This window comes from Pseudochaenichthys georgianus, chromosome 12 (assembly GCF_902827115.2).
Source record: "Pseudochaenichthys georgianus chromosome 12, fPseGeo1.2, whole genome shotgun sequence".
Taxonomy (NCBI): Eukaryota; Metazoa; Chordata; class Actinopteri; order Perciformes; family Channichthyidae; genus Pseudochaenichthys; species Pseudochaenichthys georgianus.
In genome coordinates this window covers 15,666,855-15,694,352 of record NC_047514.1, presented here as the reverse complement: position 1 = coordinate 15,694,352, position 27,498 = coordinate 15,666,855, and the positions used below count along the sequence as shown (strand labels likewise).

At 42.7% G+C, this 27,498-nt stretch overlaps 1 protein-coding gene across 1 annotated transcript in view; it reads left to right on the top strand.

Moving 5' to 3' along the window:
• pappaa (pregnancy-associated plasma protein A, pappalysin 1a) overlaps positions 1–27,498 on the top strand; it is a 132,798-nt gene that overhangs the window by 54,922 nt on the left and 50,378 nt on the right. Inside the window, exons 11-15 of the mRNA XM_071205085.1 lie at positions 426–622; positions 19,814–19,924; positions 20,621–20,756; positions 21,113–21,326; positions 24,874–25,048. Coding sequence (XP_071061186.1) covers positions 426–622; positions 19,814–19,924; positions 20,621–20,756; positions 21,113–21,326; positions 24,874–25,048 — 833 coding nt within the window. The remainder of the gene's footprint in view (positions 1–425; positions 623–19,813; positions 19,925–20,620; positions 20,757–21,112; positions 21,327–24,873; positions 25,049–27,498) is intronic.

Below are 27,498 nucleotides of genomic sequence, written 5' to 3'. Positions count from 1 at the left end.
TTCAGTATTTCTTTTTTTCTACATTAACATGCTCTCTCTCTATTTGTAGGTCCTCACAAACTCAAGAATGCATCCTCCTTTTTTCATGCACCTTTTACCCTTTTTTCCCTCCCACTTCTTTATCTGGTCCTCTCTTTACCTTCCAAAATAATAGATATAAGGTTAGACTGCTATCCCAAAGGATCAGTAAATGCACATGTTCTATAAAAAAGAATGATAAAAGGGAGGTCAGCAGTAAAGATCGAACTCTGTAAAAAATTCACCTGGATGGCTTTGTTTAAGTGAAAAAAAGACAGAGCCAGGTGGTGACTGATGGATATCTTAACTCAAATGAAACTTCAACATACTATAAAAAGCACCACAGATAATTATTAAGTCATAATTACATTTTTTTCCCCTGCTATCTATGATCTCTTCACTCACAGAGGAGCCAAGCATGTGTTACTACTATGATGGCGACGGGGTGTGTGAGGATTTTGAACGAGAGACCGGCGTGAGGGACTGTGGCCTCTACACCCCTAATGGTTTCCTTGACCAGTGGGCCTCATCTGTCGATGTTTCCCATGAGGAGAAGCCCTACTGCTCCGGGGAGGTGGCTGCGGGATACCCTGCTGTAACTAAGGTAGGGGCATACAAAGACTTCTTTTACATTGCATTGCATTTAGCTGACGCTTTTATTCAAAGCGACTTCAAATAAGTGCATTCGACCAACAAGATACAAACTTGAAGAAAACAGAATCATATAAGTACATCAGGTTTCATAGAGCCAAAACATTTCAAGTGCTACTCAACTGGCTTTAGGTAAGCCAGTCCTTTATTAGTATATAAGTGCTTTGTTAGTAATTCTATCGCTCGAAGTGGAGTCGAAAGAGATGAGTTTTCAGTCTGCGCCGGAAGGTGTGTAAGCTATCTGCTGTCCTGATGTCAGTGGGGAGCTCATTCCACCATTTTGGAGCCAGGATAGCAAACTCACGTGTTTTTGCTGATGGGAACTTGGGTCCCCTTCGCAGCGATGGTGCAGCGAGCCGTTTGGTTGATGCAGAGCGGAGTGCACGTGCTGGGGTGTACGGTTTAACCATGTCCTGGATGTGGGAAGGGCCAGATCCATTCACAGCATGGTATGCAAGTACCATTGTCTTGAAGTGGACTTCTTATGTATGTTTGGGAATTTCTTAATGCTTTGCTCACTGTGTTTGTTGTTTCAGACTACAGTTTGAATGGTGGGAATATGTTAAATGACACATGCAAAATATTTTGTCAAACAACCAGTCAGTCAATTTAGGAGTCCTGTATCTGATATTATATAGAATAGAGATGGATAGAATCGGAGGATAAAACCCTCTTTATTGGTCACACATGTTCATGCACACAGAACACACAGTGAAATGTAGTCTCTGCTTTTTACCCATCCTAGTACCTAGTACTAGGAGCAGTATATATATATATATATATATATATATATACACACACAGATTGGATCATTGTGAAACATTAAAAACTGCAATTGTCCATTATAATTTGGGGAAATAATGTGGGGGGTTTAATTTTCTTCTCATGTTTTGCACAATGAAGTCTACATTTTGGTGACTGACTTGCAACAAACCCCATATATTTCCCTTGCTTGTGTATTAAGTAATTTTAGAGATTGGGACATTTAATTTACTGTCTGTCATGGTGGATTGCAAAAGTTTGCCGTAGTGCTTATTGAAAACTAGGCAAGAAGCCATTGATTCCACATAAACCTAATGTAAGAATTGATCGGTGGCTGAATGGACTTGATTGCCCAAAACATTAAGGGTGATGCATGCATTCATATACTAATACAAACAAAGCCTCGGACGTATAGAAGTGCATTACGCTCAATCCTATTTAATCCTGCCTCCCTAATAGCCATGGTCAGAGTTACGGCACATTCGTTAACTATCTCTTTTAAAGCCCCCATATTTCTATTCTTAATTTTTACTTTTATCTGTTGTTCAAACCAATGTTAAAACAAACATCCTGCAGTACATTTCCTACAGTATGCTAACCTTAGAAATGTGAGACTTTGTACTGAAACTGTTAGGCGTCACATCTTCACTCTGACAGATCTCGCTCTGCTGAGACATGTGTGTGATGTTGGAAGTGTGTAATGTTGGCAGTAGTGCTTGTTCCTACTACTGAGGATGCATTTTACAAGGCCAATGAACTAGGTATTCTTGAACAGCTGTGGTCAGGTGTCTTGCTCAAGAACACTTTGGCAGGGACTTACTAAAACAAAGGTATGAGTTTAACCGACACCATTTAATGCATTTGATATTTATATGGCACCACTACTGTCGGAGCGTGAGTTCCAACTAACAGCATTGCAGATGGTTTGTTCGCTGAGAGGAAAGAGACACCAATGGAAATGTCCACATAGCTATAAAAAAGAATTTCTGCTGTGAAGGACACATTGTTCATAGAAAAAGCACTTCTACTATTGAGAACACACAGTTCCAATAAGATATGTGATGAGTTCACGTCATTACAAGGCCACTGACTGTCCATTTGATGTGCATGTGTTGAAATTATGCAAACACAGGTTATGAAAACGCTCTCTCTTCTTTGCGCTCTGTACAGTATGTTCTGGCACACTTTTATCCAGTAAATTGTGAGTTATGCGTCTTTTAAGTCCACTGTTACATCAAAAATAGTTTCTTTAAAGCCAATTCCTCTCACCAAAATCAGAAAAAGGCGATGAAATCTCTGAAATGTATGAGCCTGCTCCAGCATCACGCACTACAGCAGCATCAAATCCAATCTCTGCAACTCAATTTAATTTAGCTCTTACAGTGTCGGGCATATGAACACATAAACTGCTTGCACACACACACACACACACACACACACACACACACACACACACACACACACACACACACACACACACACACACACACACACACACACACACACACACACACACACACACACACACACACACACACACACACACACACACACACACACACACACACACACACACACACACACACACACACACACACACACACACACACACACACACACACACACACACACACACACACACACACACACACACACACACACACACACACACACACACACACACACACACACACACACACACACACACACACACACACACACCTAACCATAAACATTGCTGCAGTAGTCCCTTGAGAAACGAAGATAACATAACGAAGCCTCAAATAACTGAGGCGAAATTCTTGTTCAGTCATTGCTCAGCAATTGCGCAATTGCGTGCATGTGGTTATGCCAACTGCCCTGGAGGCTCATGCCACAGATAAAGCATGATGTGATGATTGATTCTGGAGATGAAGACCAGATCCTGGGGTTTCTTTGTTCATGGATCCTGTTTAAATGGGGCCACTTTCGAACATTTTAAACACTGCAGTTTAACGTTTTTAAAGATGTTACCTATCTCGAGGAGGTCTTGAATCTCTCACATTCTCTATTTAGAAGACTTAATGTCATGTTCCTCAGTTTTTTGAGATTGGGGTTTTGATTTTCCTGGGTGTCTGTACTTTAGTGGTGGAAAAGGATTTAAATACGTATAGATATGTAGATATAGATGTTTAAAGTTGAAGCCTCAGAGCTGCATAGTTAATTATGATTTTATGACCTTTGTTGAGATTTATTGAGATAGCAACCATTTATCTGAAAACACATGTTTGTAGTGAGCTCGGCACCTGCTTGCACTTCCTCAGAGAAAGAAAATCAGATTAATGCTTGACTTTTGTAGTCAAAACTGTTTGCTTTCATAAAGTGACAGATAGTTCCTTGGCACGGAATTACTTGTCAATTCAAGTCAAAGAAGTCTGTCAGAAGAAGCCAGATAATATCTGCACTTGTATGACACCCAACTGTAGCCTTGCCAGAATCTGCCGGGTTAACAGGGAAAATTGTGCCACAGTATGACTCTCTACAAATAGTTTCTGTCACCATCTCCTTGAAGTCAACTAGTGATAAATGCGGGCATGTTGCGACATAGTATATTTTCTCATGAAACAACTGTTGAGAGCATTGAGTGACTATGCATTAATGAGCATGAGGGTGACCATGCCAGGAGCTTTGCTGCTGTTGGAATGACTCTACAGTTAAACAGAAATCACAATGTGGTAACAAAACAATCATGCTTTCTTTGTATTTCTTCCATTCCTTGAATACTAAACTTACAGTAAATGAAGTTAAAACAACCAAGATACAAAATGAATGCAGGATTCTTGTACTTGATAATACATATGATAAAGATACAGGGGGGGGGGGCAGTTATTATTTTGGTGTGGACTTGGCACATAGAGCAACCATTCATCCCAGTCAACCATAGTACCAACACTTTACAACAGCAAAAAGCCAACATGACAGTTGTATCTGGTTAACCACTAGCATCCATCAAATAATATGTACCATCTTTGTCCTTCTAGTGACTTTGTGTGTGCTGTTTTTAAGTGCTCATATATTTGAGAAAAAGACAGATATGAATAAAGAAAGATCGGAAAAATAAAGTACAGAAAGTCAGGTTATAAGTGCAAATGAATTGAAGTAAGAAAACCTGCATTGCGTTTCTTAGTAAATTGATGGGCCAGCACAAGCTGCCAGAACAGCTTCAATGCTCCCTGGCTTCTCCAAATCTCTGGAACCCTACTGGAGGAACAGAACTATTCTCCTAACAGATATTCCCTGATTTCTTAAGTAGAAGAACACAAATTGAAAGATAAAGCAGAGCCATAATCTTTGTTATACTTTTTTAGATACAGTGTAGTGGCACTTACTTTTATGCTCATACGTTCTGTTTTTTTGCATTAAAATCAACCCAATGGACAAGACAGTGCTCCTAACTACATTAATGGAATCAGAATCTAGCAAATGCCCAAAAAAGACACAAGTTTATGTTGAAGTGAAAAATTCCTCTAGCAGCCATTGCAATGATAACTATAGGTTACTTACGTAACCCCAGCACTCAGAGTAACATGAAGTGAGATGTCTCACTATGGGATGCGCCTCATTGCGGAGCAAACAGAAGCATCAATCTCATTACGCCAATCCTGATTGGCTGGTGATCTTGACGTCAGAGTCAGGGGAAATCACCCCCTATAAGTAGCTTGCGCCACAACGCATGCGTCATTCAAAATAAGCACCTGTTCTCGCTTCACCATAACAAGGAGGGCCGTCTGGTGAGACATCTCACTACATGTTACTCTGAGACTGGGGTTACGTAAGTAACCTATAGTTCTCATTCATAACACTCCGTTCGATGTCTCACTATGGGATATTGTAGCTCCCGTATTGCCAGACGAGCTTATCTCGAAGATCACCGATCAACCAGAATTTAACAGGTGGAGTCCCGACTCAACAAGGTGCCCAGCACTGCTCGGGCCACGCTTGGAGCGGAGACGTCTAGCCTGTAAAAGCGGACAAAAGTGAGCGGCGAAGACCAGCTTGCCGCTGCACAGATGTCTTGGATGGAAACACTCTTGAACAAAGCCCAGGATGTAGCCGGGCCCCGAGTCGAGTGAGCCCGCAGACCCGAAGGTGCTTGCAAATTCTGACTCGTATAGGCCAAAGCAATTGCCTCCACAATCCAGTGGGAGAGCCGTTGCTTAGTAACAGGCTTCCCCTTGTGAGGGTTAGCCCAGGACACGAAGAGTTGGTCATTAAGACGAAGCTCTTTTGATCTGTCCATATATGTGTGTAAAGCCCGGACTGGACACAACAGATCCTGCTGCTGCTCCCCGGAGGAAACCAGCGGCGGAGGAAATGCCTCAATGTCAATTGGGGTCAGAGATGAGGACTCGAGTTTGCGACTCGGACTCGAGTCGCACTTAAGTCGCACACACAGAGACTTCAGACTTGACTCGTGACCAAAAGACTTCAGACTCGACTTGGACTCGTGTGTTGGGACTCGTGAACAATCATTGTGTTTTCTATTGTTGGCGTATTAAAGGTGGGGTAGGTACATTTGAGAGAAACCGGCTCGAGATTGCTAGAATTTGAAAATACACAACCGGAGATAATCTGCTAGAGGCTGCTACTTCCTTATAGAGCCCGCCTCCTCCAACACACACGAACGCGCACATGACCAATGAGGGCACGAGATAAGTTTGTGCCCAGATGGAAGGCTGACAGGCAGGTAGGCCATCCAGTTATTTTAGCCGGGCTCATTACGCAGACGTGCGCACCTCTGTTACTACCTCGTAGTAACACAATAGCGACCGGCGGCACACCTGCAGCTGTACCGCTTGTAATTAGGTTCAACTACAACAACTTCGAACAAAATGCCGGCGGCACCAACAAAAGGAGCGCACACTGCAAAGTCTGCAATATCAAAATCAAGGATGCTGGCGCAACAACGTCGAATTTCATCAGGCACTTGAAAACTCACCCGGAGAGGTCAGTCACATTAACGCATATGGACGGTTAGCAAACATGTTTAGCTCAGCATCAGCTATGTAATGTGAACTTAGCTTGCTGCTAGCTTTGTAACTGAATATTTGAAAAGATTAGTGAATTGCTTGTCACACTTGTTTGAGTTGAGTGGCGTTGACATCCAACTCTTGACATGACATAAAAAAGGTCGGTAACGTTAATCATTACCCGCTTTTAAGTACTTTTAACAGTTTCCCTGCGGGGGATTAATAAAGTATTTGTGATACTGATTTCTGATTCTGAAGTGTTTTGCTTACAAGTTGTTTGCATTTAGCTAAAGTGTGATGTTTTTCCTCATATTGCATTGCAATAGCCTGTTTAAAGTGATCATATAACAAACAACTAATCAGTACTGATACTGTATGCTAATAGATATACAGTAGAAGTGATAATAATACAGTAAATGCTTTGAATTTCTTAGATATAGCTGTGCAGTATTCTTAACAGACTGGATAGCAGCAGACAATAGAAGGCTTATTACAACCAGAAGAGACATGAGACTTTTATTTTTTTAGAGACTTGAGACTTGACTTGGACTCGTGACCAAAGACTTGAGACTTGACTTGGACTTGCAAAAAAAGACTTGTGAACATCTCTGATTGGGGTACACGAACCAACCACCTTAGGTACAAAGGGTTGGGTTTCAACAACACTCTCATTTGCCTTGGGGCGAACTGAGTGCATGAGGGATGTACAGACAGTGCATGGATATCACTGACCCGTTTAGCGGATGCCAGGGCCAGTAACAGCACTGTCTTGAGTGACAGATGTTTCATGTCAGCTCCCTCCAGGGGTTCAAATGGGATCATTCTGAGCCCATTTAAAACCACTGCCAGGTCCCATAAGGGCACCAGCGACCTGGAGACAGGGAGGAGCCTGCGAGCTCCCTTCATAAAAGGATGTTGGCTAGCCGTCTTACCCTCAACGCCCACATGGCATGCAGCAATAGCAGCCAGGTACACCTTGATCGTGGAGAAAGCTCTGTGTTTATCGATCAAGTCCTGTAGAAATGATAAAATCACCCCGACAGGACATTGAAAAGAGATGTGTCCTTCTTGAAGGCACCACTCCTCAAACACCCTCCACTTACAGTCGTAAAGAGACCTGGTGGAGGAAGCTCTCGCACTCTGAATAGTGTTTATCACCCTCTGAGGGAGTCCCACTGTATTCAGATTGTACCACTCACGGGTCAGGCCCATAGTGCCCCGCGCTCTGGGCGTGGGTGAAGGATCGCCCCCCCCGCCTGAGACAATCTGTCCCTGCGTGGTGGGGGCTGCCATGGCTGCCCGCACAACAGCTGATATATCTCCGCCAGCCCGTACGTTGCGGGCTAGGGCGGAAACATCAGAGTAAGTGTGTGGCGTTGCTCCTTCACTCTGGCCAGAGTTGGGGGTAACAGAGCCAGGGGTGGGAACGCGTACAGAGGACCCGGAGGTCAATCGTGTACGAGTGCGTCCCCGCCTAACAGTGCGTTTAAATCGTGCATTAAAGAGAACAGCTGTCATTGAGCATCTTTTCTTTATGCGAACAGATTTAACGCGGCTCCGCCGTAACGCACCCACAGCGGACTCACGGTCCTTGGATGTGGAGTCCAGTCTGCATAGAGTGGTGCACCTCTGGACAGTGGGTTCTGTCCCGAGGTGCATCACTCCCGGTACCTGTGTCACTCTCAGAGAGAGGAGACGTCTGCCGCTCCAAGGGATCAGTTTGTGTGCCAGTGTGTGTGACTGGAGACAACGCAACCTCCCCTGGCGGTTCATACACGATATTGTGTTGTCTGTCCTCACGAGGACATGGTGTCCTCTGAGAGACGGCAGGAAGCGTTTTAGGGTGGGGAACACCGCTAAAAGCTCCGGGTGATTTACGTGCGCCCGCTGGAGGTCTCTGCTCTAGAGGCCTCTCACCGGGCGACCCTCGTAAATATCCTATCAGCCTGTCTGACATGCGTCCTTGGTGACCACCTTCCGTGAAAGGACAGCACCCGTAGGCGCGTCCCGCACTAGAAAAGTCGGGTGTAGTGCCTCTACGCATTACATAATAACCAATACTTTTAGGGTTTACTTTTATTATGAGACCCATGTTGAGCGGGTGCTTTACGAGGACATTTGTCTGCGTAATCTGACTCTGCTCGGCGGGCATTATAGATAAAACCCTTCTTTCTAGGAGAGAGAGATCCTCTCTTTCCAGAATATGGGTTGACTCTCGCTGGGCTTGTGAGAACAGATAAAGTATAACTGTTTTGAGAAGCCCAGGTAGATGTCGTGAGTATCTCCTGCTGTATGTTCCTTAGAGCCAGCTGAGATGTCACGCTTACAGCTCCAGCCGGCACTGCGCATGCGCGTGCCGGCCACGCACCTCCTTTGCATGGAGGCGAGAGCGGAGCCGAAAATTCCCTCGGGAACGATGGGCATATCCAGCACATCTTCCCTTTCTCGGTCCGGGAGGTTGGTGAGGTTGAGCCATCTCGTTCTTTCCTGCACCACCATGATCCCCATGACCTTGCCCGTGGCCTGGACGGCGCAGTGCTGGACACGGAGGCAAATGTCCGTGACCGCTGCCATCTCGTCCAGAGTGGCTGCTCCCGGGCTACCCAACAGGTCCTCGCAGAGCTCCGCTTGGTAGGCAGTTGGCAGCGAGGACACGTTCAGGGCCCTGGCGGACAGCGCTGCAGCTTTATAGGACTTTTCAGTCATTGTGGACTGAAGCGGTCCTCTTTTGCTGGCAGCGTGGGGTTCCTGCCTTCTACCGAAGGTGGGCCGCCAACAGCGGTTCCATGGGCGGTATACGGAGCAGGCCGAGCCTCTCCATTCCATCGCAATCCAGGGAGGAGGCACCCTGGATTGGGACCTTGTTGCTGAAGGGCCGGTCTCTCCACGAGACCGACACTTCATCCAACATTTCCGGAAACACCGGGAGGAGTTGCCTCCCTTTGCCCGCTGTTTGGGGAAGATGCTTCCCCTCGTAGCGGGACCTGGAGGTCTCCTTGGCCATTTCAGGCCACGGAACGTTGAGTCTGACCGCAGCGCGTTTGCACACGGCCTGCAGGTCCATGCTCAGACCGGGCGAAGCTGGTGTGCTGTCGCCCGGGAGAGCAGCCCTCGCTCCAGGCTTTGCAGCCTGGGCCGATGACATGAAGGTGTCCTCTTCTTGGTCATTCGACTCGGACAGGAGGAACGCCAGGGCATCCCCCTCCTCATCCTCTTCATAGTCCAACTCGAGGACATCCTCCGCGGGTGAGACCATGGTGAGGTCCAACCGGGAGCCCCAGCTTGGTGTCTTGTCGTCACCGGGTCCCGGCCTGTCAGGGCGCGGGATCCCGGTTCTGAGCCCCAGACCGACACGGAGAGGGGTTCGCTCTCTGTGGCAGACGCCCCCGTGTCTTGATTGCCGGCCGGCGGGTCCATGGACATGGGGTGGTTCTGTTCCGACAGGCTAGCTTGTCTCGCTAGCCGTCGGCGGAGGCTCTTGACGGTGAAGCGGACACAATGTCCGCATGAGCCGGGGTTGTCGATAGCGCCTCGGCGTGTTCCAGCCCGAGGCAGGACGAACAGACCTGGTGTGTGTCTGTGCCCGAGATCTTCAACCCGCAGCCGCAGAGTCGAGCCACTGAGTCCCTGACTCCTCTGGTGTGAGGGAGAGGGGCGTCCATCTTTGTCGCCTCGTGGCGTGGAGAGGGCCCGCTCTCGACAGGTGGGACGGGAAAAAAAGGTATTACCACCTTGTCCTTAATCCGGGGAAAGAGGACGGTGTGGGTCTTTTATTCCCGGAGAATACTGACTGGTGTGGCAGTATGCTCCTCTTTTAATCCTTTTCCCCTCCGTGGGGAAGAGAAAAGAAAAAACGTCCTCGCTACCGTGGTGTCAGTAGAGAGGGACCGAGCTAGCAACAGGTGTGTTGCTAGCTTGAAAAAATCGGACCTACCTTACTTTCTCGTAGAGAAGGGCGAGGTCGATTTATTTCCAAGTACTAACAGCGTTAGTACTACCGTCTTCCTGCGAAGCAGAAGGAGTAGCCGGCGAGCGCCCGTCGACCGAAAAAGTATTTGGGTTCAGTCTGTGGACAGTGAAGCTTGCCCGGCTACTGTAGAGATGTGCTCTGAAGCGAGAAGAGGTGTTTGAATGACGCATGCGTTGTGGCGCAAGCTACTTATAGGGGGTGATTTCCCCTGACGCTGACGTCAAGATCACCAGCCAATCAGGATTGGCGTAATGAGATTGATGCTTCTGTTTGCTCCGCGATGAGGCGCATCCCATAGTGAGACATCGAACGGAGTGTTATGAATGAGAACTCAGTTTAATGATGACTACTAGCAGATAGTGAGACATAACATGGCCACAAAGTACACAAAGGGAGAAAAAGAGGGTGGTGAATCAGATAATGAGAACAGAAAGTGTGTATGTGCTAGTTTAAGTTATTATACTTATATATAAGGCTATTGTTAATAGCTCACTTCATCCCTTGCGGTTTACCATATTTCCATGTTCATGGTTTACAGCTCTTTGGTAGAGTCAGGCTAGAGCTGAAGTGAACAAACTTTCCGTGTGTTTGAGTTTTCTTTTGTTCTGTATGAGTGTGTTGGGGGTACTTCATAATGTCCTTCTGATCCAGCAAGCAAGCCCTGTATTGGTTTGTGTGTATCAGTTCCGTTTTGTGTGTATGTGTGTCTGAGAGAGAGAGGCTGCCAGCGGTGATAGGGATCTTTGCGGATGCAAGAAAGCAACAACAGCACAAGAAGGCACTTGAGAAGAAAGAGAGATAATATATCTGCAAGACATCTCAAGTGCTGTGTGTGTGTGTGTGTGTGTGTGTGTGTGTGTGTGTGTGTGTGTGTGTGTGTGTGTGTGTGTGTGTGTGTGTGTGTGTGTGTGTGTGTGTGTGTGTGTGTGTGTGTGTGTGTGTGTGTGTGTGTGTGTGTGTGTGTGTGTGTGTGTGTGTGTGTGTGTGTGTGTGTGTGTGTGTGTGTGTGTGTGTGTGTGTGTGTGTGTGTGTGTGTGTGTGTGTGTGTGTGTGTGTGTGTGTGTGTGTGTGTGTGTGTGTGTGTGTGTGTGTGTGTGTGTGTGTGTGTGTGTGTGTGTGTGTGTGTGTGTGTGGTATACACTGGAATAAATGTTTACTGTATAACATACGGACATAGATACAGAGGGATACTGAAAACATCCTTTGATCCATTAAATGCCACGGTGAATGATAATCTGACAATGCAGGATTAGTGCATGAGAGCTGGATATTTTCCTTAACTTCAAAGTCTTCATGCATCAAAGAAAAAACGAAGAAAAGGATAACTGAGTCCTAGCATTTACTTGTAGAGCAATGCTAGTATTATTCCTAAAGACTTGTTATGCAATGAAATGGAAATGTGAATGAAGCTAGAATCCCTTCATTAAAAATAAGATGGAAAAAAAGCAGAGATGTGTAAATTAATTGAATACAGAATATGCTGGCGAATGCTGTAAAAGTAAGAATGTAATGGGAAATTTCATATGGAACCCATACAAATGATGATTATTTGAGTCAGAAAGGCAGATGATAGATGGAGAAAAAGATGGGATTGGTGATTGTAATTAGAGGTAAAATAATCAAGAAATTAGTTTAACCACAAGTTTGTCTGCATTCAAAAGAAAATACATGATTAAATGAAAAATGATTGTGAAAGTAGCTCCAAAACAGATGGACAACATTTCCACATCAACATGTCCTTAACGTATCAAATGACACCATATGGACAACAGACATTGTATACAGTTAAAAAAGTTGAGACATATTCCACATTTCATAATAGTCGATTTAATGATCCAGCCATGGATCATTAAATCGACTATTATGAAATGTGGAATATGTCTCAACTTATATCCATTAATAAGTTCTTGTTCTCTTATTTCTGTTTCCGTGTCAGGCCCATTTGAAAATGGAGTGCAGGAGCATCAGCCTTTTTGAAAGATCCATTTTTTCCTTCTTGATCACACACAGGTACGCAGTCAGACAGAGACACACAAGCCAACCTACTCACAGTACTGACTCAATGCAGGATTATAGGGCAGGTCCATGGGGGACTGAAATGTACTACTGCTGACTTTGTGGAGCAGAACATAATGTTCCCCCACTACCACACCATGGAATATGGTGAGCCAGCTCAACTTGCTCTAGAGGGATTGGATTGGAGAACTGGCCCTAGCAACTAACCTGTGTGTGTCGGTTTGTGTGCCCATGCGCGTGTATCCATGTTCGTGTTCAGGCTGCCTGCCTGACATGTGTGTACGCAGGGAGTGTGCATGTGCATTTAAACTTTAAGATCAAACAGCAAGCGAGGTGATTTCTCCAGAGAGGGCTGCTGCCCAGGCAATCTCTGACGCAACCCCTGGTCACCCCTGGAGAACACTTCCCTTAATTATACATAAGCAACAGGATAACATTTTAGTCCTCTCACGATGCAAGAAATTGCCATGAAGTTCAACCATCTACAGATGTAAAACAAATGTATGTGGATGAGGTTGGAATTTGAAAACACATTCAACTTTTAGGTGAGTATTGCTTAAAGGAAAAAACAGCAAGATGATATAGTTTAATCAGACGGAATTTTGTCAGTAAAAAACAGGTAACAATAACTGGCTCAGATTTGTCCCCAGGTATCAAAAAAGCAGGCAGTGTGTATTTGTGTACTTCAGTATGGGATACATGCATTCTGTATCAGGTCCACTGCAGAGCAGACATGTACATGCAAAGAAACACAGAGGCATTACTAGCACATGCCTTCGCACAAGCTGCAACACACAAAAGCACATGCCCAAAAAATCAAAAGCTCATACAGTAGCCGAGCTGTTGCTTTTCAGCAGCTCAGGAAGGCCAGCTCCTCTGGCACTGTCTCTCCCACCAACATTCCCCGAAAACCACACAGCCCTCGTCAGGCACAGTGCCAGTGACATAAGCGTGTGGTAACATTAAAAAGGAACCTCTGGGATGGCGTTCCTTTTCCCCCCTTTTTACTTTCCCCGTTTCAATTATTATTGTGGTTCTGCCATGTGGAAACCTCATTGTGACTGGTGTATTTTCTTCATGGCACTGATGACCCCCCATAACTTTTTCAAGCTGTTAATATGCAGGGTTTTGGCCCTGTTTTATGGAGCATAGGGGGCCACTGACTGAGGGACATTTATATTCTCCGCAGACCCATCTGTTTTCAACTTGCTGGCATCTTACACTCACCAATCCCTATACATTATGTTGTGGTCCGTGTTGCCTACCACCCAGTCACTATTCATGTCTACCCTGATGAAAGTGGGATAGGTGAACTACATAATTGCCTCTACTCACTAATTTTTACAGCCCTATTTTGGCCAGTAGGCCATGGAAGTGGCCCATCATTAGACCTGGACCAATGAAACGGTGAGTTTCAGTGGGTATGGGTGGGGCTGGGTGACAGGACATTACCTCACACACCAGGCGCTCACCAGCATTCCAGTAAACCATGGGATGGTGCTTGGAAACTCATACTACTTTCTCTCCACAAATGCCTTGCAGATGCTCACTTCTGCTTACCATGCTCAGGCTTCGAATGCGTATATAGTATATTCCGTGAACAAAGCGAGAGGGAGGAATGGAAACGAGGAAAAAGAAATACCTTTTGAATGGAAATAAACATGTTTTAGGAGGTGCCGTGACAGGATAAATATTCTCTTAGGAAATTGTTTTCTTAATTTGCTTGGGTCTAAAATGTCAACCTCTCCTGAAAAAGTCGATGCCTGACCTCACGAGGCATACAAGTCCATCTGAAACAAACAATAAACTCTGAAATGCTCTGCAGGTATCCTCCAGGTTAAGCGTTTTCACAGTTAACATCACTCGTATCACTTTCCTCCACTTATGCAGCATATATGGCTTATGTTGTGAAACGTAGGAACGAAAGGAGAGATAAAGAGATGGCAGTCTCAGTACTATGAGCCTCCCTGTTATTATTTTATTACCCTCAGAAGTATGGGCGTAACTAAAGCACTATCCTCCTCATTTGTTTGCCACAAATCTAGCCTTCATTTTTCTCTGAGATTGCGGCCCGACAGGACCCACAGAATTGTATACTAAAAGTGAGCCTTTAGGGAATTTGAATTCCAATTCTGTCATTATTCTAGAGCCATTACAATGTGCAATCGACATTTACACCATCATAATAAGTTAAAGCCAAAAATACGTTCAAATGCTTTAGGACTGAGTTCATATATAAATTTGAAGACGTTGAAACTTTTTTTTGAAAATATTTGCTGGTTAATGTATAACAGTAAATAGTTTAATTATTGACCCTATTAGGTGTGGCATAGCTTTTATTATAATAGGGCATGTCAATGTAAAAAATGATCTCTCTCTTTGTTTCATGCTCTGTTCAGTGCAATGTAAAGAGACCTGAGTACAGAGTGTTGGAAAAGTCCTGAGTTGGTTCTCCTCAAGCTCTTGGGCTCCTGGAGTCTGGGTAGGATACAGGAAGGACCTTTGTAAGGCCTCCTAAAAAGTCAGAGGGCCTCAATTGTGTTCCACGAACACATGGCCTATGTTTGTGCATGTGTCTGTGAGGTTTATTGATTTCAATCCAAGATTACATTTTGACAACATCTGAATTCTTCAACATCAGTATTTGAGCCAAGGAGGGTGTAGCATCTGTGTTTTTCAGTCTGTGTTTGTACATGGAAATGTGCTCTGTGCAGGCATCCTTCAGTAGAGGTGATCTAACTTCACCTTGGCAGTAAATCTACGTCACAAGGGGGAAGTCTGGGGTTTAGGTAAATTAGAGACATTATTATTGTCATTATTCTGTCTACGCTAGAAGTGCCACTCTCCATTCCCCATTTTGCTAGTTTATGTTTTTCATTATGATCTTGATGAACGTTTCTGGAGTTCAGAAATATGAAAAAGCTAGGTTGACGGTGGCTCTCTCTGCTCCTCACCTTTATCTGGTTTCCTCTTGGCTCAAGACTCCTAACCCTCCTTTTGTCTCAAGTGATGATTTACAAACACCAGTTTGTGTCTACAGACCAGGGTTCGGTTGTTGTCTGCCAGTCTGACTGGCCAGCTGGTACAAATTAAGACCATGTGTGTAACTGCGTGTGATTGTGTATGCATGTGTATGTGTTTTGCTGTAGTGTTGCTATTACTGTTTAATAAGGAAGGCGAGAAGTTGTTTTGTTTCAATAGATGGAACATTTGACTTAAATAGCTGGAAGAGTGTTAGGTCCTTGTTATGAATCAGAACAAGGGAGACATGTGTTTAGAATGAGCCGTGGTAGGAGATACCCAGCACTCCAGATGGTTTGTTACGCAGAACCATCTGAGGGGCGGTCATTGGAAACTGTTTGGAAATGGACAGGCACTTTCAAAAAATACTTGGCATGTGATTGGATGAACCACTTGTCAATCAAACTCCTACCAAAGCATCGTAAGACAAACAAAAATATTGAGAAAAGCCTTCAGTCCAAGTTCCTTGCTCTTCTTTAAACAAATAAATACTCTCCAGACCTTTTTTATTGGGCCTGATACTATTGCAACTAATCAATAAGAACCACCATTGTTCTTCCCTTACTTTTCAAAGTGAGAGACTTCTTTTGTCTTCTTTTGTTTTGTCTTATGTTAAGTTTAAGTTGTAATCAAGCAATCCCTTTGGAGGTCTGTTGACAGTTGGTTTATTGTGTAAGCATATTATTGAAGGAGGGCCAAATAAAAGGACATGTCTTAGTTTAGATTTTTAGGTCTTTATTTAATTGGCTTAATTTGCTTTTCCTTTACCTGTATAATCCATAGGAGCTCAGAACCTGATTGGGTGTCAATGTATTACTTTTTGGTTTTAAGGTTTATCTCTGGGTGTTCTGTAGGACCTCGTCCGTGCTTATCTGTTTGTGGTGTCGAGAACGTGTTTCAAAGCTTTTTAAATCCTATTGAAACACAAAGATAATATCCATTGCCATGAATATGATGGTGTTATATCACAGTGCTTTTGCTATTGCCTTAATTTTCTCTGTATAGTGATAATTGTAGCCGTTTGCCATTAACAAATTACAGTTATCAAGTTCTGTTTATTTCATATGCGACCCTATCAGTGCTTGACATACTTCTGGGCTTCATACCTCTTTCCTCAGCACTGTGCTTTTTACCATCCTTGGGACTTACCATTGAGAAAACATTTATTACATTTCTTATCATACCTGATCACAGTAGAAATAAAGGACATTTACATTCGGAATTCTGTTTTCAACCACGGGAGAGCTGGCTCTTTTCTAGTTTACAGAACTGACTGAATGTGTAACAGGATTTTACACTGCTTGTCACATTAAACATTTAGATGAAACTTACTTTGCTAATATTTTACATATTTAATATTAAATGTGTAATGATGTTCTGTAATTTAAAGGTATTAAATCCTAAATAAGCTTGTTATTGTTTCAGGTTTAGTGAAATGCTGTGCAAAGGTTTCTAATTTGTAGCTCTTCTGGCAAAGAAGGATTTGGTTCATTTAACCATAAGTCCATAAGCTAATTTACAGTGACATCTTCGTTCTAATATCTAACAAAAAAAGAAATCCTATTGTATGTTTGTTTGAACACACAATAAATATGACCTGATCTAGCATGCTGGTTTGTTCTTGAAAAAAGTTGGATTAGAAGACATTGACGCATTTAGGAGGATAAGCTTTGCTGAAGTCCTTTTAAGATTTTGAAATGTTATTGAAAATAAAATGTAAAATCTCATCTCCAAGGCCTCGGGCCTTTGGAGGTTGCATGTTCTTCCCGTCCTTGCTTTGGATTTAACATGGTATTCTAATTTCCTCCTTAAAGGTGGGGTAGGTAAGTTTGAGAAACCGGCTTGAGATCGCTAGAATTTGAAAATACACAACCGGAGAAAATCTGCCACTTCCTTATAGAGCCCCTCCTCCAACACACACGAACGCGCACATGACCAATGAGGGCACGAGATAAGTTTGTGCCCCGATGGAAGGCTGACCGGCAGGTAGGCCATCCTAGGTTGTACTTTTTACAGTATTACGGCTTCTACAGATGACATTTTTTATGGATTTTTTGTCAAAGCACTTAAGATATTCATTGCTATCGGGATGTTAAGAGCATTCCATGGAATATAACAAAAAGTGTATCTCGAGCCGGTTTCTGAAACTTACCTACCCCACCTTTAAGCCCTAGGCTTGTGGGTTAGCTTAATTGGCAACACGCTTAGGTGTAAAAGTGAGTGGAAATAATGGTGTGTCAGCCCTGTGATAAACTGGCAACATGTCCAGAGTGTACTCAGGCTTTCACCCAATGTGTGCTGCCCTATTCCATTTTGACCCTGAAAATGGTATTGATGAATAGTTATGTAGTAAATGGATAAAATCTGAATGTGTGGAACCAAAGTAACCTTGCTTGGTTAAGTGCTGGATGGGTGTTAACGGGAATTACCATCACCACCCTCAGCCCCTCTTTTTAATGACTTAATCAAATCAATGACAAATCTATTTAGAGTGCTTTGACTCTCGCCATTGCACGGGGAAGAGGTTGGAGGAAGTGTAATGAGCCATTGAAGACTTGTGAATTGCCTCCTACTGGTGTGATACTTTACGGGGGTGTTTGCTTGAGTGCAGGAGCTTTGGAAAGCCAAGCAGTGTTTGTCTGTCTTGAACAGGGGGTTGTTAGAAAAACACACCAGAAGATGATGGGGAAAGGATGAGGGGAGGATGGGTGTTGGAAGCTTTAGCTATAGTGCCACCTGTGTTTACATGAATAAGTCATCAGTTTGCACATAGAAAGCGTTTTGTCACCTTCTGCCATAAAAAAGGTAGCCATGGAAACCAGCTCTTTTTGACACCAAATCATTAGCATTTTAAGGCCCGTTTTAATTATATTGGTTAGTCTGTGCTGACTCAAGTCAGAGTTAGGCTATAAAACAATGTTGACTCTAGTATGCTTAATACAGTAAAAATAAACCTTAAAGTGAGTTACTGTGTACTGCTTCATACACATTTAGCAAATAACTTTGTTTTTCTGGTGAATACAAAATGGAAACACAGCTGCCCTCAAGTTGGGATAAAATCCCATGGCAACTGATCTCAGGTGTTTGTCACCTGCATTTTTCATTTCTGCTACTTCAGCTTTGAGCAGAAAGGTCACGTCAACAGATCCAGATATAGACAGATAGCTGGTCTGGCCAGTTTTCCACGGGGGCAGGATTTTACAGTAGCCTCTCTAGCAAAACTCTCATGTTACCGGTGTCTTATTTCACTAGCTCAGGGCAGCGGGCGAAACTCACCGTCCTTGGGTATGTGCCCCTCTCCCCTTTCTCTGTGTTGCTTTACTGTTTTTTTTAACCAGTGTCCATTTATATTTTTCCGTTTTTCTTGACATTCTCCCCCTATCTTTCTGAAAATCATACAAATGTAATGAGGTGAGGTCACATCATATAAGGGGATCACTTTTGTCTACTGTATGTCAACAAAGACACAGTAATGAGGTTACTTTTCCATCATACAGTATAATTTATAATGACTGGACACACAGACTGCTTTTTAAGGTTTCAGTGTTGAGTAAATATTGCTGATCCTAATTTCTACAATGTAAATATCGGGACAAATTCTAAGGGATTTGTCAAAACCTAAAGATTTTACCTTCTGAGTAAATGCAGTACTGCTGAGCGATCCAGGTGACAAATGAAGGTGCTGAGTTGAATCATTCAAACTCTCTGAGGGCTTCTAGTGGGCAGGTGTGGCATTACAGGGTTTTAAAAGCCAGTATTAGGTGAGTACACAAAAACAAGAGACACTAGTACGAGTGAGAATCAAAGTCAAGAAGTAGGGGGGGATACGGGCTGCTCGGCACATGATGGGTTGCCGGGTTTGTTGACAAGACACAAACAAACAGGACTGCACAGAATGCGTGTCAGCTGGTCAGGCCAAACAGCTGACTGACAGCTGTAGGAAAACAGGGGTCACAGCATTTAAGGCCAAGACAATTATCACACTTGTATATAGGTAAATGGAAAAAATCTCTTGGTTATATATATAGCCAGTGCTCTTTATTTTTTTTATTTTAGCATGTTATCTTCTGAGCATGCTACTTTAAATATTTTTCTTAAATGTTGAGGTGTGGTAGGCTACTGTATATTATGGTTATAAACACAGTAGGCAGTTTAACGATGATAACTGTCAACAGCTTTCTATAGAAATGTTGTAAGTTGAAAAAAATATTCTAAATGTCCTTTTTTTCCACATTAAAATCTGCTTCTTAATGGTTATTGATTTTAAACAAATGTGAGCCTACAAGTGCGAAACAAAACATGTTTGAGTAAGATAAAAGGCATACAAAATGAATTAATTCCCTTTTCCATTCTTATGTGTCCCTAGACATGTCAGTCCAAAGTGTTTGACCTATCAGACGGAGTGTCCCAGTATGCGTGGTTCCCCTGTCGCGAGGCTCATAATACTCAATATGGATATCAGAACTATTTGCTCAAGGTAAGGTCTAACTGAATAGAATGATGCATTTTTGTGCAGTGAATATTGAACATACATAGGCTGGTAATAATGGATTTAAATATCACTCGACAATAAATGTGCACAATGCTTTCTACACAAACAAATTGATTTATTAGTGGTTTCCATGATTAATGATGTTCCACATTTCTGGTCAGGATGATTAATTCAATAGAAAGCCATATATTACTGGAAATTCATAGTTATTTATACTAAAAGGTATGTCAATCTACAATATTGATCACAACATTATTCTAATATACACTGAAAAAACAAAAACTTTGGATTTGATTAAATGTATTATAATATATGTATTGTATTAATATGTATATATATATATATATATAATATATAAAGCAATAATATTAAGTTCAACCGACTTTATTAGTTTCAATTTACCTAATACATTTATGTGAGATCTGTTAATCTCATAATACATAATACATTTAATAAATCAAACGTTTCAGTTTTTTCAAGGTAAAAATATAATTAAAATTATGTTGGGACACCATGATATGTATTATATCTCCATGGCATCGTAGAATAGAATAATGTACTAATTTGACAGCATATATGATGCATGAAACATGAGTCAATAACAAAAAGAAAAGTATAAAACATCTAGGAGGATACAGAAAACAGTGTGCTTAACTTTATACTTTGTTTTCTTTCATTCAGGCCCACTTCTCTCATCCCATGGTGGCAGCAGCAGTGATTATACATCTGGCTGCAGATGGCACTGGCTACCTTGATCAGACTCAGTGTAACATCACTGTTCAGCTGATAGACACCAAGGATGGTATCCATAGTCTGGGTGAGAGCTGTCTTCTGTATTTTGAGTGTGCTACCAATTTGCTTCACCTTCACCGTCAGATTGCTAATTTTGCTTAGATGAGCTTGACCTACTGTTACTTACTAAAAAGTTGTTACCAAATAAATTCAAGCTAAAATCTATTAGAAAAAAACTCCCTTAAGCACATGTCACTCTCATTAGTCTTTCGAGCTAGGGTTAGGGTTCCCCTCGTTTAGCCTTTTCTTTTATCCTGCTTTACTTTTGAAGATTGCCACTATAATTCCTTTTAAACTGTGATTGATCCCCTAATTTCCTCACCTCAATCTCAATACACTTTTCTCTCTGTCTCTTTTCAACCCCAAATATCTTCTCCACAGGTGATTGGCGTCTGAGCTGCCGCACCAACCCTTTGGTGATCCCGGTGAGCCATGACCTGTCAGTGGCCTTTTACCACACCAAGGCTATCCTGGTCATGTTTGCCTCTCGCCTTGTTGCCATCTCCGGAGTTGGCCTCCGCTCTTTCCAGTCCTTCGATCCCATCACGATAAGCGGTTGCCAGAGCAATGAGATCTACAACCCGACAGGCCAGAGGTGAGGCTGAGAAAAAGGGAAATAGAACACTAGTGAACATAAGGCCTACACATGTTACACACACATCACAACAAAAGACATGCTTATGAACTCATAGGGTTATGTGCACACGTCTACAAGGGCAAGCAGCCATACCCGGACACATGCTTACACTACCTTCGCCTTCCAACGCCAATAAAGAAAACTCCCCCAAAAATAGAAGAGTAATAGAGAAAGGGATAGCTCTTTAAGGATAGTCAGACATCTATTAGGTGCTGTACACACAGAGTGGACAGAAGTGGAAGTAGTAGAATTACAATATTGAGAACCAAATAGTATCAGGTATAATTAGTAAAATACTTCCAGTCTTTCAGGCAAGCAACTTCCAGATAGTAAGACCTCGACCAACAAATGTCTTCTCTACTGCGAAGAGGAGGACATACTACATATGCTCATCCAACGAGATTCAAGGATTCCATTCACACAAAATTAAAGGAGGCAAGGGATGCTGAGAGCTGTGTGTTTTTGTGCCAGGGAGAGGGAGAGGCATGCTTTAATTGATTATACCAACAAGCTGTTTAATGTTAGAGGTCAGCCCAAAGCCACAACTATAACAGTAAAATGTTCTCGGTAACAAATATTATATCACTGGAAAATTGCAATTAATTTAGACCTGTTGCTGATCTCCGCAAATTTACAACAATAGAGCTGCCATGTCGCTGCCTCCAGCGCTAAATCTTGTTTACCACCCCGGTTTGTTTGTATTGAGTTTGGCTGAAGTGCATTCTGCATACAAATAGTCCTTTTCTTTGAAAATTCCTGCCAAACTGGACATGTTTTTCCTGTAATCACTTTTGCCTTGTTCAGCACTACAATGAGGCTGTCAGTCTCCATTTTCCCTACTCTAAATAGTTAGATACAAAAATTACTTGTCCATCAGGCATCAAAAGTGCTTACCTAAAGGTAGATCAGGTTCTCTGTGTGTGATAAAACTATTCAAGACAGCTGGCATTTAAACAAGGGAATAAATAAGGATGATAGAATTTATATTAAGAGCCCTAAAACAGTTATTGAAACCATTTGCAAGAGCTGTTAGCGAGACCATGACACATAATTAACACCTTTTTAGTGAAGAAAATGCACATGTTTTGAGTCTCCTTTAATTTAAACTACTGAAAATATGATGTAATTCATTCCTCACAAACATAGTTAAACCAGAGCACACACACAAGGAGACACAATTTGCCAATTTCCACACCACTGTCATGCATGACACAATTCATATTGATGATGCTCCCAACCCTTTCAACAAGAAATGCACTAATAAACACCACAATACACAAATAATGGATGGTAGGAGGTCTGTGCAGAGAGATAGAGCTGTTTGTTGCTTTTGTTGTTTGCCAATGAGACATCCAAGAGCACCTAAATAGAATTAAAACTGCTGTGTATCTGCACCAGCCAGGAAATCATTGTTACCACACACACACACACACACACACACACACACACACACACACACACACACACACACACACACACACACACACACACACACACACACACACACACACACACACACACACACACACACACACACACACACACACACACACACACACACACACACACACACACACACACACACACACACACACACACACACACACACACACACACACACACACACACACACACACACACACACACACACACACACACACACACACACACACACACACACACACACACACACACACACACACACACACACACACACACACACACACACACACACACACACAGATTACTCCGTGTACTCAGTATCTTTTTTCTTTTTCATTAAAATGTTCTCCACTTCATCTAATTTCCAGAGACTTGTGAAAACAAGTGTTACTTCATGATTGCAAGTCAACAAGATATGCCCACTTATCTTCAAAAGTTTGGACTTGAACACGCCACAAGCTGAAAATGATTATTCAGTATTAGGATCAGGTATTATTTACCCAAATCGCCTTACAACATAAGTAAAGAATCCTGGATCGTCCTCTTTGTCTATTTCATTTGTCAGTTTCTTCTCCTTTATTGACTTAAGTTTAACTTAAAAACATTCAGATTGTACCTTTCTCCAATTCCCCCGTTATTCCCATCCCCTCTCCCGCTTTCCCGATCTCCCCCTTTCTCCTCTTCCTAGTATGTTATCCCATGCTGTCTTCTCATTCTTTACTTTCATTTCATCTTTGGTTTCCTCTAAATGTTTGCCATCTCTTTCTCCTTCATTCTACCCTTTTTGTGCCTCCTGCTCTAGCTTTCACTCTCTAATTTTTCAGGGCTGAGCAGAACATTTCCCGTAATACTTATGCCTCTACAAAACACCACATCCCTTTTTCCCTGAGTTGTTAACAACAGGAGCTATTAACATGACTCAGTTTTATGTTCCATGCTTGTCTTATTCGCAATTTTTTCATCACGTATCACCTCTTACTACATGGAGAGTTGTTGGAGTTCTAAGTAGTTTTTCTTATTTTTGTCATAAATACCTTACTATTTTTGCTGTATGCTGTACTTCTCATTCACAGGGGAGGAGGATAGTTTTACTGGTAGTAAATTGTAATTTACTGTATGCCAGAAATTCCGAAGTGACTAGCACCAAACCACAAAGAGAATTTGTTCCAAGCCAAAGTGGCCACAAAGGAGGCTTAGGCTTCCCTAGTTTGTCCTCAAAAAGCCTAGAAGTAAGGAACTGCTACTATTGTGGTATACAAACGGTCTTCACCTGTTGAACTAGCATGTTGTCAACATGAACATTTGAAATCTAATCTTAGAATTTCTCTGGGAGCTTTGTTTATATTGCTTTCCTTTAAGGCAAAGTTCAAAGCAACATAAGCAATAATCTAGCTGCATAAAATGTTTGTATCCTTCATTGTTTTAGCCAAAAGCATAGTTAAGTGAAATAAAATCTTGCACAAAATCAAATGGCGAAAAAACGCCACAGTAAATGGAGATTCCATTCTTGCAGAAGCACGTTTAACAATGTTTCTCCTGACCTGTATTTTCTTTCATCCTCTCTGTGCCCCATACCTTTCCCTTTTTCTTTCTCCCCTCTTTCTTCATCAGCTTCATAAGGGAACCCTATACTGTAGAATTTGGACTGTTTAAAAAAGGTGCCTTGGGCATCCAAGCCTTCCAAGAGCATGAAATGCCTTCTCCATAAAGCGGTGGCCAAACTCTGCAATTGTAGCCCACACATAATCTATCCTGTCGCTCTTAATTCACAAACTACACTTTGCCGTGTGTGTGCGCATACACCCCTTTCATGCGCATAGCATAATATGGCAATCTTTTCTCCATGTGGTTTATTGATTTGATATGTTAAACAGTCTTTGATGGATGGATGTGGTTAACTCAATGTTTGTCTGTGTGCAAGCAAATGTGTGACTGATTCCATGTTTGAGTGTCTGCAGTGTTATTTTATACACAAAATGTATGTCGGTTGTAACTTTAAATGTGGTTTTTAGTTTCTTTTTCTCTCTCTCTCGCTCTTCCTCTCTCACTTTCTCTCTCGCAGTTGTGTACATTATTCGTGTGAAGCCATTGACTGCCAGGAACCCTTAATCCGCAATGCAGAGCTCAAGTGCAGTAGCCCTGGCCGCCACTTCTACAATGGAGACCGCTGCACCATCTACTGCAACTCTGGATATGTCCTGCAAGTACACCAGGACGATGACATCATCAAGAGCCAGGTAAACACCCTGCTACACACATGTTTGAACACACACAGCAGTCAGAGAGCTCCGTGCACAAAGAGCCACATGAGTGCTTAAATGTACACATGCAAACGCTTAAGTGCAAAACCATTTCTACAGTATACGAGAACATGCGTGCAAACATGCATCTGTGAATGCACACATGAACATGCATTGATGCAAACTCAAGTACACCTATGGCCATAGGAGAGAAGTGCAAACACGCTTTCTTTCGGCTCTCCTCTTAATCTCTGCATTTATTTTGTTCTTGCAAAAACTAAGCTCGGCACGGCAAGCCTCCAGGGAGGATGACATCATGAACATCCAGGTAGATGAGTGCTGCACCGAGGAGTGGAGACGCCCCAGTCTCCTCCTCTTGCTGACTTGCTACACACACGCACACACACACACACACACACACACACACACACACACACACACACACACACACACACACACACACACACACACACACACACACACACACCACACACACACACACACACACACACACACACACACACACACACACACACACACACACACACACACACACACACACACACACACACACACACACACACACACACACACACACACACACACACACACACACACACACACACACACACACACACACACACACACACACACACACACACACACACACACCACCCATATTCCGTACAAGCAAAGACATAATAGTGTTTAGTCTCTTGCTGAGCATGCTGCACCATCACCTCAAACAGTCACTTTTTACCGCTACTCCACCGGGACGATGACATCATCGCATAGTGTCTGCTCCCTCTCCCTCCCTCTCTCCATCTCTGCTCATTTTGCACACATTGAAGTCTCTGTTATAGGGCAGATATTTGCTACTGCTCTCTCACAGCAGCACACATTAAATGCTTTCATGTCGATACCAACACACATACAGAGACAATCTCCTGCACAAACAGGACACAGATGCGGACAGATACAATATACACACAGATGCGTGCACACCACAAGTAAACAAACAAACAAACAAACAGGGTAGTTGACACCGCATCGTAAACCTTTTGGATAGAGGCCAAGCTGCTGTTAAGGCCATATAAACTCTTTATCCTTCTCCACGGCTCTGTAAAGAAGTCTGCAAGACATTCTATTAATGCTCCCTCAGAGAGATGGGAGGTTCAGAGAACAAGGAAAATGTTGTTTTTATATGTATTTCAGTCTGGAACTGTGGAGATGTGTTTGTAAGTCAGAGAGAAGAGTTTTACAGAGCAAAAGAGAGGGGGGAGTTTTTTTTTGGTATTTGGTCAGGATTCTTACCTTAGCGATGTGTTCATCTTTCACTTGGCTGTGTCCAGGAACTGTAACATGTACTAATTGGAGGGTTTCAAACACCGCTGCAGTCGTTTATCTGTCGCTCTGTCTTCCACTGAAATGGCTCTTTTAAGCAACATACACGTTGCTGTATCTTCACAAAGAAATAAGTGTGTGCACATGTACATGCACAGAAGCACTTTCACATCCACATTCGTACAAGCTGTACAGTATGTACACACACTTTAATAATAGTTCCCCACTGAGTGTGCACAAACTTCTAATTGCATCAGATTTGGATTGACATTGCACTATTGTGGCTATTCATCAACGTCATTTCATTTACTTATAAAGTATGCTTTTCAGAGAGGGAGAGGCAGGAAAGTACAGAGGGAGGTAGGAAGGGCAGGAGAGAATAGTAAACAAAGTAAAGCTGTGCCATATATCAAATGTTGGTGTTTGCAAATGACCAAATGATGACTGACTGTTCAAAGGTATTGAGAGGACAAAGCATTATGAATAACTGTTTGCATCCATTCATTACATTAAAAGGCATCTTGTCAGTTTTCTTGGTATAATATCAAAGGCAGTTTTGTGATTTATTTAAAAAAATAATGTTTTGCCAAAAATCACTAAATCATCTCCTTAGCTCTGTAATAATGTTAAGCTCAGCGATGCAAGCCCTTTGAATTGCCTTGTGTTGAAAAGTGCTATATAAATAAACTTGCCTTGCCTTGCCTAATGTCAGTAAGGACAAGTAAATCACTGCTCTCAGTTGGCAAGCCACTGGCAAAAAAATATGACGCAACAAACTTGATGTGCAGACTGAATAATGTTTATAATTACTATAACAAAATCCACTCCTTTTTTAACCTGCCCTGTCCATCATAGCATGAGTGCTTTGCATTACTACAGTAGCTTGTTGATCCATTTTATGTCCAGCCTTTTATCCTGAAACAACATTTTGGGAAATTATTTTAACAGTTGCATGTCCCTCCAGGGGCAGTAGCACTCCCCTCCCAAAAGTCTTTGTACTGTAAGATCGCAGAAACAGCCTCACTGAGCACCTTGTATCATAAACTTAAGTTCTGTTCACTACAAACCTTCATTTTGAATATCTACTAGTACTTTTATTGTTT